This window comes from Sylvia atricapilla, chromosome 11 (assembly GCF_009819655.1).
Source record: "Sylvia atricapilla isolate bSylAtr1 chromosome 11, bSylAtr1.pri, whole genome shotgun sequence".
Classification (NCBI taxonomy): Eukaryota; Metazoa; Chordata; class Aves; order Passeriformes; family Sylviidae; genus Sylvia; species Sylvia atricapilla.
Window position 1 is genome coordinate 3,249,461 of NC_089150.1, and position 14,444 is coordinate 3,263,904.

The window sequence follows — 14,444 nt, forward strand, 5'->3', positions numbered from 1 at the left end:
TTGTGTCCCTGCTGTGTGCAGAGCTGAGTGACACTGACTGTGAGCTCAGAGCTGCCCCTGGGCACCACAGAACCTGGGATACAGGGGAGAGAAAACTGAAGGGAAGATAAAACTGAAGGCATCAGCCCTGCTGCCCAAATTCTTCTTTGCTCATTAAAAGGCCACAGAGCTGAAATAAAGGATGTTGCTAATGAACAAAAGCAACCCAGCTGCAGTTCTGGAACAATTGAATTAGAGTGAACGTTTTCATTGCAGATCTAGACAGGGATTTGAACCCTCAGATGGAGTTCATATTCCAGTAGGAATGGCTGCCCCATGGTAAGAGTCATCCCTGATATGGATGTTTATCTTAAAAAGAATAATGAGAGCTGTAATGGCAGTAATGGCACTCCAACTGTTTCATTTCATTTGTTCTGCTTCATGGACCCCATTCTGCAGAATTAAATAGATTTAAGTAATCTTTCTTATTTTGGTACTTGCTTTGTTGATGCAGTTAGAATTCCAACAAGCCTGGATTCAGGATAAGAGCATTTAACTTCTTTTGATAATTTGAAGTTTTATAACTAAAGATAATATCTTGTGATGGATTTCTACCTCATCTGGTGCCAAAGCCCAGAAATCTGTCTGGTGGAGAAATCTGATCACATCCCACTCAGCCTTCCAATAAAAGATCATTATTTAAGGAAGTTGTTCTAAAAGCAGATGAGGATTTGGGGGAAATTAATGCAATAAACTGAAGGCATATATTAAAAAATTACTCCTCTGTGAGAATGTACCAATGTTGTCAAAAATCCACAAATCTGGTGTTTTTAGGGAATGGTGGCTGCTGTTAAAACAACTTTACTGGTAAAAGTTTAAGGTGTAGCTGCTTATCAAACACAGAAAAATATAAACATGACAAAAGTACAAATACCTTTTTATTTCGATGGTGACAACATCGATTTTCCTCTTGGCAGAACAAAGGATGTTCCTGCCTGACCCAAAAATACCAGTATGAGAAGGATTTGGGTTTGTAAGTTGTCATAGTGAAATAATGCAAAAAAGAAATCTTTAGGATGAAAAAGTATTGATAAAAATCTTTCATGTACCAGAAAAACAGCTTTTTCTTTCTTTGCAAACTTTAGGGATTCTTTGTAAATGTGACATAAAGCTGGCCCTAAACAAAAGTTTGAAGCATTCATTGCTCTGCTATGAGGAGAAACACTCCTGTTCTGATTTGTTTTGTGGGCTGAAAGTGGAAAGTTTAAAATCTGGAAATCAGGTTTTCCAGTGCATAAATAGTTTGGTTAAAAAACCTTATTTTTCATCCCGTAATGAATTACAGCCTTGAAGCCACAAAGCCCTTGAAGAGAGACTCAACTTGACTCCTGTCCATAGTTTCTCAAGAATTCCTATAAATCTGTCACAGCTGTAACTCTCCTGAAAAATCTCCTGAAAATTTCTCCTGAAAATCCTGAAAAAAAATAATATGAAATGAGTCTGTTTTATTACCGTTATGGTGTGTTTTAAATATAGCTCTCAACCCATAGTTGGCGTTGATAATTAAAATAGATATTCTAAACCACATAGTCTGGCTTCATTACAATACTCACAGACTATTAATCTTCCTTTTTTTCTCCTGAAGGATTTTATCGAGAAAAGCCTGACATCAAATGTTCAGGGGTTTTTTGTCCTTTTTACTGTTCCAACATTTGTTAAATGCCAGTTTTCTACTCAGGGGAGTGCAGATTGTGCTAAAAATAGGACAAGATTATCCAACTTTGATTGAATGTAGAACCTGAATATATAAATAATTTGCTTTCCTTTTATTAGCATGTTCATTTGTCGTTGCTTTTAGCTTCCCATAAAGAGATAAGAGGGAGAAAAAAAAAAAAAGAATCCACGGTGATGTTTCATGGCAGAGAAAAATGAGAGGAGATGAAACAATTACATTTTTGTGTTTTAGGATGCAATTAAACATGAAGCACGGTAAAGATACGTAAAGCAATTAATTTAAAGTATAATTGAAGAAAATATATTCTTAATTAGCTCATGCTGATATACCAGCAGTCCTACTTGGCAGTACCAAGGTAAAATTTTTGACAAAGAGAGAAAGAAATTCTGCTGTACTCCTTTTGCTTTGCAGTTCTGGGCTGTGATAACAAAGGCAAAATCCCCCAGGAATTAATAGAATCTACATCATTTTTTAGTGTATTAAAAAATACTGGTATATTTTGTTGGGTTTTGGGGTGTGTTTTGTGTGTGTTTTGGGCTTTTGGGGGTTTTTTTTGAGGGGTTTTTTGAGGGCTGTTTTTTTTTTTACTAATCTACCATTAAAATTTAACTGAAAATGTGTTGTGTATGTGGATGAATATCTCTGTTTAAAGGTTTTATCTGATAGCTTCACTCTGTCTCGTGCATGGAAATGTCTTGACAACATCAACAGAGCTGCAAACAACTGAATGATATCAATGAGTTGCTGAGTTTGATCAGCCTAGAGTTTAATTGTTAATGCTGTCTAATAATATGATTTTCTTGCTGCCTAGACAAACATTTTGTGTTCTTTTACATACTGAAGTTTTTTAATTTGGAATTACCTGTTGCTCGAGGGCGTTGTTATTTTCAAAATGGACATTTTCAGGGATGTGTCAGCTGCTTCTCTCGGCCCAGCTGTTTTAGCAGAACAAAAGTGATCCGTGCTTGAATCCCCTCGGAGTTTGGAGATGAAATAAGGGTTCATCCCTGCTGCAGGCATCAGTTTGAGTGTCAGAGCCTGACTTTGAGACAGACTGCCTGGAAAACTGCAGGGGGAACTTTTGGGGTGGGTTTTCCCTCCCTGTTGGCTTCACAGCTGCTTCCTCTTGTGTCCTGGGAAGTTCTTTCTGCTCTGATTTCAAGCACACCCCAAAGGGGTTTGAGAGGTTTCCAGCCCAGGTTTCATAGTGGGAATGTCAAAGTGTAAGAAGGAAACACCTTGTGTGAATCCTTGTTCTGGAAGAGTTTCCCAGAGGCTTTGGTTTCCTGGAGAGCACAGAACCCCCTGGAAGAGTCATGACCCTGAAATTCTGCTTTCCCTTTGCTCTGCTCCCATGGCCAAGAGAATTAAAACCAGATTTTTGTGGGATTCTCTCATTCTGAAGGAAATAATATATAAAAATGCGTGTTTTGATGCATCGTGCGGGGTTAACCCACAAATAATTTACAAACCTCAGCTCAGTCTCTGGAAAGTGTCACTTCTTCAGCTTCACTGGAGTTGGTCTTCCTTCACTTCAACCCCCAGAAAGCCACGAAGGGATTTTGTAAAATCTGGAAAATTTTGTAAAATCTGCCTTCTTCCCTTCCCTTTCGACCTACAGGGGAGGTGTGGAGTGTAATGAAGCACCAGTTGTTTCCTGCAGTCCTAACTGCCCGGAAGAGAAGGGTCATCATAACCACCAAAACAAACCCAAAAAAAAGAGATGAGAGAGGCCTCTCCCTGGGATACTTTTTATGAAGTTACACACTTGTTCTGTCCTTGCCTCTGGGACCGTGAGCGCTGCAAGGAATATTTTAGGCTAAAACAACTGAAGCAAAATCCAGGCTGGTGCTTTTTCCGAGTGACTGGCCATGGAGCTGACGGCTAACCTGCTTTAGAAAATCACTTACCTACCAGCTTTTCGTCCTGGGGGAGCTGCAGATGAATCTTTCATGAAGATTGCACAGCAAGTTCCAAAGAATTCTTGGTATTATCCCAAAATATGGATTCCTGTCACAGTTTCAAGCCCTGCACTGTGAACTCCCTTAAAATTAACTTCCAACCTCTCAGCTTACAGGACAATGTTGGTTTTTTTTTTATTATTATTATTATTATTCTCAGCAAGGATGTGCTGCCTGCTTGCCTGTTCCTTGCTTTAGGAAGAAGTGACTCTCTCCTCAGGAAGATCCAGGTTTCACAATGACTGTGCAGCAGTTCCAGGAGAAAATGAGGCTTTGTTAGCCTCAGGAGCACACATGAGGCAGTGGTGGTGGAATCAGGTATTTCGGGCAGTAAAATTTGCCTGGCAGTGACTAAACCTTGAGAGGAAAGAAGCTGTTTATTCAGAGTCCTTCAGGTGTCCTCGGGCAGAGCTCAGCCAAAAAGGGGCAGTTCTGGACTTGGCAAATCCTGCTCCTGTTATGAGAGAGTGTCCAAACATCAGAGCTGCTGATACCTGACTCCATTTCTGCACATGAAGCACCTTTATCCTGGCCAGGAGTCACAGTATTCCCAGCTGGAATTGCCCCAGTTGAGCTGCCTTTTCAATTCTCAGCTGGTTGGTTGAATTGTTCTCTTTCAGCCATGAATTGAAAGTGGGGCTTTTCTTCCTGCTCAGCTCCTCTGTCTATTTTGTAATTGGAGGAGAACTGGAGCCTTCCTCCAGGAAATCACTGGAGTCTTCTTCAGCACTCTCCTGGGGACGGACAAGCAGCAGGAATTTCTCACCCTGTGCCTTGAGAAGCTGTTCTGTGCATTCCTGCTTTATTGCATCCTGTGGGAATTTGGGAAACCCTCCTATGGAGACTGCCCGACACAGTGTTAAAACAAGATTAGCTAGACCTTTATTATTATTATTATTATTGATATAATTAAATCCAAGATCTTTAGACTTGAGACTAGATTATATTTAACCCACTTTCAAGTGGAGATAGGCAGCAGGTGTTAAATATTCCACGAGCATGGATCCATCAGTAATTCAAGCACTGCTGAATGTTGTATAAATATTTAGGTGTGCAAAGTGCAGGGAGCTCATTACCTGGAGCCCTGAGCTTCCATTCCCTTGGCACATGTGGGGCAAGTGACAATGTGAGATGGAGCAGTGGCTGAGCTCCAGTGTTGTAACGTGAACTTTGAAGATGTAACCCCAGTTAATGCCAGTGAAATTGTACATCCATGTGGCACAAAGATCGGGTCGTCCTCTCTTTTGCAGCTGGCCTTGATAAAGAGGGTGCAAAAAAGAAATTATCCCCAAATCAGTGAAAGATGTTAATCCTCGTGGGGATGTAGGGAAAAAATATTCAGAGGGTTTCACTGCCAGCAAATATTGGTTGAATTCCAGTATTCATTAGTAGTTAAAACCTCAGTGAATGCATTTTGAGGAAGTTCTTCTGTAAGAAGTTAACCCTAAATATGGATACATAAATCATAAATAGATCAATAATCATTATCATAAAAGCCTGGTGCTGTACATGGTCATGTTGAGGTCTTTTCACTGCATTGCAGGACCTGGGATTGAGAGGAAATTTCCATGCTGGGAAACGAGGAATCTTTTAAAATGAAATTAGTGCCAACCCTCATCATCCAGACCTGGCTTGGCTGTGCTGTGCCCGTGGCAGTGGAAAGGTTCAGCTCTCAAGTTGTGCCCAGGGGCCAATCATTAATTACCCTGGCCTGAGTTAATTGCTGCTGGAGCTCCATTGTAGTGGGAAGTTCAGTGGGAATTAATCTGACCTTCTGTGCTTCCTAAACTCGTGTATTTAATAATGTTTTCCTCCATCACCAGGGATTTGTTTCCTCCCAGTTGTTTTCATCTGAGGGTGGTATGAGATTTTCCTGAATTACTGACTTAAGCAAATTGACTCTGGAAAATTCTTTGCCCATAGCTACGAGTTTGCAGCCAAGTTGCATCCTGCTCTTTCATCTGTTCTTTCCATAGGCAATGTCCAGAATTTATCTTTTCTTGGAGAAACAGCATAGGCTGAGATTATGAACTTCCTGATAACTTAAATAAATTCAAAGAAAACTCAGAAATTACCTGTAAAACAGCGTTGAACTGATGTGTGAAGTAGCACTAAAGGAATAAATAAATAAAAATAAATAAGATAAATTACTGTTGTCTTTCATGCATTGATGTTTATTTGCCAAGTGAGCCTTCTCCTTCCTGTGAAAGCTCTTACAGATGTTTTAAATATCTTCACAGTTTTAACTGTATTTTGGGTAATTCTGAAGGATGTATGGTATTATTGCATCAAATTCTGGCTTAAAAAATAGCGATTTTTATGGACTTTATTCCACTTGTTTGCGTTACCCAAATTCTGTGCCAAGACTTCTGCTTTCAAAAACAATCTCATTTATCCATGTTTTCATCCAGTTAAGTGCTGCCTTGCATTAGAAAACAATTTAAATGGTATTTAGCACTAAGGCTGGCATACCATTATTTTTTTTTTAAGACTTAAAGGATTCTCTTCAGCATTAATTTGATGATTTAGCCACATCACTTATTTAATTTCAGTCTCGCCATTAATGTCTTTCCCTTACATTTGCCTTGATTGCAAAATGATGTTGTTTAATCATTAGTGATTTTAATATTGGTTTCACCAGTCCGGCTTTAGTGATCTGCACTCTCAATTTTCCTCTGGTTTAGTGCTCATAATAAAAACGTGCAAGAGGAATAAGAAGTTATTTGTTTTATCAGGGGGCTTGAAGCAGGCCCAGTGGGAAGCTCTGTTGGCACAGATGGGTCTGTGCAGAAAATCGATGAGTTCTGTGCCCATTAACCCTTTGATTGTGCTCTGGAGCAATAACCTGGGAGTTTGTTGTGTGTTTTATCTGCAGCAAAGCCTCACTGGCTCCAGACCATACAGGATGTGGAAGTTGCTGTGGAGGACACCTTATACTGGGACTGCAGAGCCAGTGGGAAGCCCAAACCATCCTACAGGTGGCTGAAGAATGGAGAGCAGCTGGCAATAGAGGTAACATTCTGCTCGGGAAAAGTGGTGCTGTGTGAAAATAACAATATCCATGCCAACTGGAGAATCCAAAAGTTCCTGGTGTTAAGCAAGAGAAGTTTTTGATAGCGGGTTTGTGTTTTTTGAGAGCATCCTGATGAAGCCTCAAAAGCTGCAATGACAAATTACATTGTGCAAAAATATTCCAGCTAAAAGCAGATTCAAAAGCAATAGAAGCACAGAGAGAAATGTGTAAGGAAAGACTGGAGAAGGAAGCTTAATAATGTTCTAAATAAAGAACTATAAAGAAGGGATGGAGAGCTTGAATTATTTTACTGTATTTGCAGCTGGCATTTCATTAAAGGTAGTAGGAAAATATTTTCCAACGTCTTGACAAAACTGAAGATTCATGGATTCATGGATTTGCCACTACTTGTTGCAAAGAATGGAATACAAACAGCAACATAACATAGATACTTGCTTTAATGCAGTTATCCTAGTAAATTAACTGAAATTATTGCATTTAGTGACAGGGAAAAGAGGTTGAACTTAGAAGGTGAAAGGTTAGAAATGCAGAACAGGATGTGAGAGCCTCCCTTATTTATTGATTTTAAATCTCTCTGCTGGTTGGAAAACAGCCCTGTTCAGGTTGTCAGGAATATGAACTTTTGCCCTTGGCCAGTCCTTGTGCTCAGCACTGGCTTTTGGGGAAGAAAAGGGATTGCTCAGGTGAATTCACTGGATGGTTCTGAAAAATGAGCAGAGCACTGGAAAGCGTTTCTTACGTGTGGCTAAAAGGAATGGTGGTTTTTTGTGGACAGGTTAAATGAGGGAACACAGAATCTCCCCTGGGTGATTTAAGAGCATTGTTGCTGTGTCATACAGAGTCACTGAGGTAATGGGCTTTTTTCACCTCAGCAAGTACAAAAATACCTTGGAATTGTTATCTCCCCGTTTTTCCTGCTTGGAGTGTTGCTGTCCAGCCTTTTGGCATGATGGCAGGGCAGAAATGTGAGTTCCTCTGGAAACAGGGAAAGAGCTCTTGGAGAACAGCCCTGAGGAGACACCAGAGGAGTTCTCTGTGTGCAGTGATCAGGTGTCTTCTGCTCCTTAACTGCAATAGTCCCCTCGTGGTAGGATTCCAGGGAATTCCTCCTTCACAAAAATTCTCTTGGGGTTGTTCCACTCAGCTCTCCCCTGCTCCATGGGCAAATCCTTTTGAAGAGCAGCAGCTTGGGATGCTGCAGAGAAGACCCAGACATGGAGACTCAGGATTTCTCCTCCTTGGGGTTGTTGTCAGTCTGTCTGAGCCCCTCACTCAGCTGACAGGACCTGGCAGGGAAGGAGCTGAGCTGTCCTGGAGTGTCCCTGGGCTTGGGCCAGCTGCCCTTGGCACAAGGCAGGGAGGGGGTCATTGCACTGGGCCTCCTAAGCCAGGTCCAGATCCAAAAAGCAGCCCTCAGAAAATACTTTTGGGCAGGTAGTTTGGGGTTTTGTCCTTGACTCTGACTCTGGTTTTCCCCAGAGCTGTTGCTCCTTTGGTTTTGTCTTTCTGGTTCCTTTTCTCACCGGTCCTGCCACTCAGATTAGTCACTTGCTGCTGTAATTGAGCTTTCCAAGAATTAGCAAGGTGAGGAGCCCCAGCTCCTTGCTGGCTCCAAGGCACTGCAGTTTGTGCCTTTGCTTTGATGGCTGATGGAGGTTTTTTCTGCACAGTGTTAGAGAGAGCTCATTAGCAAGTGGCACATGTGAAAGCTCTAAATGGTGTGAAATGCCAGTGCCATCTGCACAGTTTGGATCCTCTGGTCTGTCTGAGGGGGCTGGTAGGGTTCTGTCTGTATTTCTGGAGAAATGAAAGGGCATTTGAGATTGCAGCTGGGCAAGTTTGAGGAATTACTTCATGCATTGATCTCCATATCTGATCACCATTGCTGTGCCATGGTGCAGTGATGTCACTTCTTTCAGAACTGTTTTCGTGATTATGCCTTTTACATTTACCCTCTTCATTGTATTTATGCTGTCCTGTTTCTGTTCCTTACTTATTTTAAATTTTTCACAGGAAATATATCATCAATAAAGATATTTTTCTTAATATTCAGGGAAGGATCCAAATTGAAAATGGTGCACTTACAATATCAAATCTAAATCTGACAGATTCTGGCAGATACCAGTGCATAGCTGAAAATAAACATGGTGTCATCTCTTCGAGTGCCGAGCTCAGGGTTGTAGGTAAGATTTTCCTTTTTTCACTAAAACACAAACCTCATTATCTCTCTCCACACCCCCTCAGGTTTAACTCACTCAGCTGCTGTCACTGAAATAAAACATTTTTTTGTCAACCTGATGTCTTTATCTGCAGAGCTGAGGAGTTGAGTCATCTGCTGCCAGAGGATTTACAGGCCAATCATTCATTTGAAGCAGAGTAGGATAAATTATTCACGAGGGGAAGAGCAGGGATGGGGGTTTGGGGTTGGGCAGGAGGATTAAAACCTGGTGTGCAGGTGGTGCTGGCTCCATCAGCTGCTCTCACCTCTCTGGGCTCAGGGACACCTTGGGGTTGAAAACCTCTGTGTGCAGCCCTTCTGGAGCCAGGGACAGCAGTGACAATCTGCCATCCACCCAACCTGACTGTGCTTGGGGCTGGAATTGTGCCAGCTGTTTGTCTGAGGACTGACACACTCACACTGGTGCAGCTTCTCCCTCCAACACAGTCCAGACTAAGCTGTAACAGTGTTTTGGGGACAGTGCTGTGTTTTGGGGACACAGGTTATTTCCTCTGTGGTGTTGATTAGCACACTCTCCTTCAGCCCTGCTCTCCTCAAGCGCTGAATTTCCTTTCCAAGTTCTCTGTTACTGCAGGGAGAGGCCACGAGCCTTTTCCAAACTCTTTAGTTCATGAAAACTTCACTCAGAGTGAGCTGCACTGTCATTGACATGACTGACACATGAAAACTGGGGACCTTGCAGTTCCCTGAGTTCAGTGAGACTCCTGGTGTGATATCGATGAGATTGATGGGATAAATCTGCTGCCTTCAGCAGAGAATCCACTTGGGCAGGTGCTGAACATCCACTGAGTTCGTGGAGCTTCCATCCCTGTGATCTTCTGTGCTTGGTTGTTGGCTGCTCACAGCTGAGACTTTTGGTAGCAGGATCTGTACAAAAAAGGAGGAGAAAATGCCTAATTGCCCAATAGAGGATCTGTCTGCACTAATTAATGGTGTTAATTATGCTTGGAGTCTGCAAAGTGCTCGTGTTAAGTGCTAAGTAGTAGTATCATTAATATTGTTAAAAGTGCTTTCTTTCACTACTGCTGCCCCTTCTGTTTCAGCTTCAGCTCCGGATTTTTCCACGAGTCCAATGAAGAGACTGATCCAGGTTCAGATGGGCAGCACAGTTGATTTTGAGTGCAAACCCAAAGCTTTCCCTAAGGCCAAATGTTCCTGGAAGAAGGGAGGTGAGCAGCTACGCGAAAATGAAAGGTATCACCTTACGTTGGTTTATTTGTTTTAATCTTACAAGAAGCTTTTGTGTGTCGTTTTATGCAGTAGTGTCAGCTGAAGATCCAAACTCTTGTAAAGCCTCTCTGAAGTCTGCCTGGCCTGAGGATGTTTTTGCTTGGTTTTTTTAGGGTTTTTTTGTTGTTGTTGTGATGGTATGAGAGCACTGAGAATGCAAGTCTGGTGCTTTGTCTAAGGTGAAGGGTCAGATTTTGGTTTTCAGTTTAACATAGAGTTGGCCCTGATTTAGGGAGAGCCAGGTACTGATAGAAAACTGGGAATGCAAAGCCTGTACCAAAGCACTAAAAGGCTGCAGCAAAATGCTCTGAAAAGGCTGGCAAAGGAGCAGTTGAGGTGTGTTACAGCCGTGGGGATGCTGTAGCTGAGAAAAGAAAGAAATGTTAATTGGGAAGTCAAGAATAGCAGGTGAAAACATGACAAGAAAAGGAAAATGCACTTTCAGGCTCTTTTCAAGCAGCCATGATCCTAGCAGGGATAACAGATGCCATCATTGTGTACGTGGTAGTGGATGTGTTTTGGGATTGTGATTCTCCGGGGACAGTTTGTGATTCACCCATGCCCCCAGCTATTGATTTCCAACAACATGCAAACGGGTTTTTTTCCAGCAATACCCATTAAAGCATTATTGAATCAGTCATCAACTGAAACTGCACACGTGTGCTGGTTAAATTGTATAAAAAGACAATGCAGGGCTGGACCTCTCTGCTCTGGAGCAGCCTTTGGGTTTGCATCTCTCCCACTCTGGGCATTGCTGACACTCCAGCCTTTGTTCTGCATTTCAGTATTTACACAGGCTGGGAGCTCCAGGGACTGAGCTGGGGCAGCAGAGAAGCTCCTGGGAGGAAAGGTGTGATGAAGATAGCTACAGGGCTGATTTGGCATGGGTATAGTCAGTGAGCACACTTCAGGACAGGCTCAGAGGAGCCAGAACTGGTTTTTGGGGGTTCACTCTGGCCCCAGGTCAGCCTTTTCTATCTGAGTCAGACCCTGGTGCAGTCCCAGCAGCAGCTCTGGAGGGTCACAGTGTTTGCTGGGAGCAGTGGGGACAGGCTGGCTGTGCCTGTTCCTCCTGGAACACTCACACCACAGAATTCATGGCCAGAGAGTGTCCAGGAGGCTGGACACGAGGCTGAGGACACCAAATGTGGGTTTGAGGGGGGATTGCCAGGGCGTTGTGGTGTGATTTAAGGGTTCTGTCCCTGCTCCTCTAGGACTGGGTATTGATTTGTACAGAGCTTAGCCTGGCATCAGGAACCTGCTTCCAAATCAGACAAAATTCTTCTGGTCCTGTTCCTGTAAAACACCACATTGTGCTTTTCTTTTTGCAATTTCTGAACACAGAAGTTTCTCCCAGATAGGTAAAACCTGGAATAGAGTGCAGTGGAGACCTTTATTTGCTCCATCATGAGGCTGGAGCTGTCTCCTTGCCCCCAGAAGCTTTGGGCAGGGGCCACAGGGGTTCTCACGTGTTCTGGTGTTAAGTGTTGTCAAATGTGACAATTTGGCTTGGTTATTGAACGCTTCAAGCCTTTAATTAAACAGTACTAATCTATTAAATTAAATTATGACCTCTAAAATTTATGTGAAACTTGTTGCCTTTTGATGGATCTCAGTCGGTTTTGTTTTTATGATTGCTTTTGTAAAGCACATGCAAAAAAATGCACGGCTCCTGATTTTATCCCTTTAGGAAAATTCCTAAATAATTTTGTCCCTGTTCCATTTCCATAAAAAGTAGAATGGTACCAGTTTCATTTGGGGTGAAGAAATCAATGCTCAGTTTCCAAAAATGAGTTGAACATGATGCTGCTCTGCTTAGGTTTATGAACATGAATAACGGCTATTGCTTCTGCCAAGTGCAGGTAATTCCAAAATATGACCCAGAGTGTTTATTTTGGACACATACTGTAAATGGCTTCCAGAGGAAGCCCAGTAACAAGGCAGTAATCCTGAATTAATCTGAATGAAATAAAGTTGCCTTCGGAGAAGAGCAGAGTGTGGCTCTTTGCAGGAAACCCTGGAGTTCATTACTGTCTGCTGTGAATAATTGCAATTCGTGGATTTCATGTGGTTCCTCAATTCCTGCAGTTCAGGAAAGGGTTTCGAATTAGCAGCACTTTTTTTTTTTTCAGCCATTAACTAACTCCCTTTCCAGTGGAGAAGTCTGGTGGGGAGGGTTTTCCTCTTCTTTTAATTGCAGCCAACAGGAGGAACGAGTTCCTCCCACAAGGGAAGTCCAACATGGACAACCCCTGGGAGAGGTGATGGGATGGCAGAAGGAGTTCTAATTTGAATTGCATTTCTTAATGCCATAAGAAAAACTTCTATTTGAATAATGAAGATAAAGCACAAATACTTGAATTTCTTGTCATCAGAGGACTGGGGTTGCGCTGAGGTACTGGTGACAATGCTTCAGTGAAGCCTGAGAGAGTTTCATTTTGATGGCACTGTTGCTCGTATTCTTAATTTATTTTTAAATGGTGCTGCTTTTTTTCCGTATGCAGAAGATTTGGATAATGACTCAGTAAATTTTAATTAAATGAGCTGAATATAGTGTGTCTTGCGGAGGGGAGAAAATATAATTCAGAAATGGATTCATGAGCTCTGGGCTGAGAAATCGCTCAGCATTGAAGGAAGCAATCTTGTTTCTTGTTAATTTGGCAAAATACGTGATTCATTTTTTTTTTCTAGACTATCTTTAATAAAGAGCTAAACATTAAAGAGCAATGGAGTGCAGAGAGAAGCAAAAGCATAGGCTGACGTGCAGAGGGAAGGACAGAAAATGGGAATTAAATTTATTGGGTGCCTGAGACAGCTCCACCTCCAGATGGATGAAATTTTTGTTGTCTTTTTATCCTCCAGAAAAAGGAGGATCAGATGTTTCCCCAAAGTTAAATGCTCCTGATGCTGGTTAAACTCACCAAAACCAGAATAAATACTAAAATAGCTGCGACCCAGACATCACCCTTTCCAAGATTTCCCTAATGTTTTATGTATGTACATGACTTTTAATTTTCAGTTTGTACTTGACAGTCACTGCCTGTGGGCTCTGGTGGGTCCTGAACTCCTGGCTCAAACTCCTGACTGGAAGGGGGTTAAAAAACAGGATTTTGTGAAAATTTCACCTTTAAACAAATTCACCTGTATTCCAAAATGTTTCTAAATTTACCAAGACTAGACAAAGATGAGAAGATGCTGCAGAAACTTGACTAAAAGACTTCCCAGTGCAGTTCCCTCAAGAAAACTCCGGTTTTAACAGCTTTCATTGTGGCCAAGTGATGGCAAATTAAGGGAGAAAGGAAATAATCCCTGATAAAAAATTGCACTGTATTTAGAAGTATTAATGATTTTAGCTTCCCTGCAATTTGAATTAAATATTTTTTATTCATTTTGTGTTACAATTTGAATTGCTGTGATGTGAAAAGTAATGCATTTACTTGCCAGTACTTGCATAAGATTTTTTTTTTGCTGACTTGCCTGTTAATTAATCTGCTTTAATTGAGTTGGAATTTGACTGAGACATTAAAAGACAGTTTTGACCCACTTTTCCACCGTTCCTTTTGCACTGAAGTGTCCCAAACTGGAAAGGAATGTGGTTGTGTTTATTACCATATCAATAAGGATCTAAAATAGTTGGATTTGGGTGGTTTTTTTGCTGAATAATCTGACAAATGAATCAGGCAGTGATTCCTGAGTTTGGTGATGTCTGATAATTCAGTAATAAAGCTTTGCCTTGGGAGGATGGAGAGGTTTCCAGTCATTAACAGTTGCATTAATGACACCAAGTTTCAGTGGATCCTGAGGCACATTCTGTCTTCTCTCTCCAAATATCAATGTATAAAAATATGTCACTTTTAAATAAGTACATAAAGAGGTGAAATTTGTCTCCAGTCAGGAACCTCAAAGTCCTGAAGTTGTTTAATCCTTCTCCCCATCCTGCTGACCTCAGTGTGTGGGTGTGACTCAAGGGGGTTTTATTTGATTGTATAGAGAAAAAAATAAAATCTCCCCAAACATCAATTTCCCCCCAGTTTTGCTCAGGAATTAGGGAGAGATGATGGGTTTATCAATGATGCTTTGGTCTGATGACCAAGCAGGTCCTAAATCAATCTCCAGCTGGGATTGAGGTGGATTTAGGACCATCACTCCCCCCATGGTCTCTGGGAAAGGGATGAAGGTTTTGTGCCACTCACCAGGGTATCAAAAGGGTGCAGAAAATGGAATTTCCATGGAAAATTGCTGGCCTTCAGCAAAATGTTTTGGAAA

The 14,444-nt window shown here is 41.8% G+C and overlaps 1 protein-coding gene across 1 annotated transcript in view; it reads left to right on the top strand.

The window, feature by feature from the left end:
* CNTN3 (contactin 3) overlaps positions 1–14,444 on the top strand; it is a 51,316-nt gene that overhangs the window by 16,301 nt on the left and 20,571 nt on the right. The window contains exons 5-7 of the mRNA XM_066327166.1: positions 6,551–6,687; positions 8,763–8,892; positions 9,992–10,142. Of these exons, the coding sequence (XP_066183263.1) occupies positions 6,551–6,687; positions 8,763–8,892; positions 9,992–10,142 (418 nt within the window). The remainder of the gene's footprint in view (positions 1–6,550; positions 6,688–8,762; positions 8,893–9,991; positions 10,143–14,444) is intronic.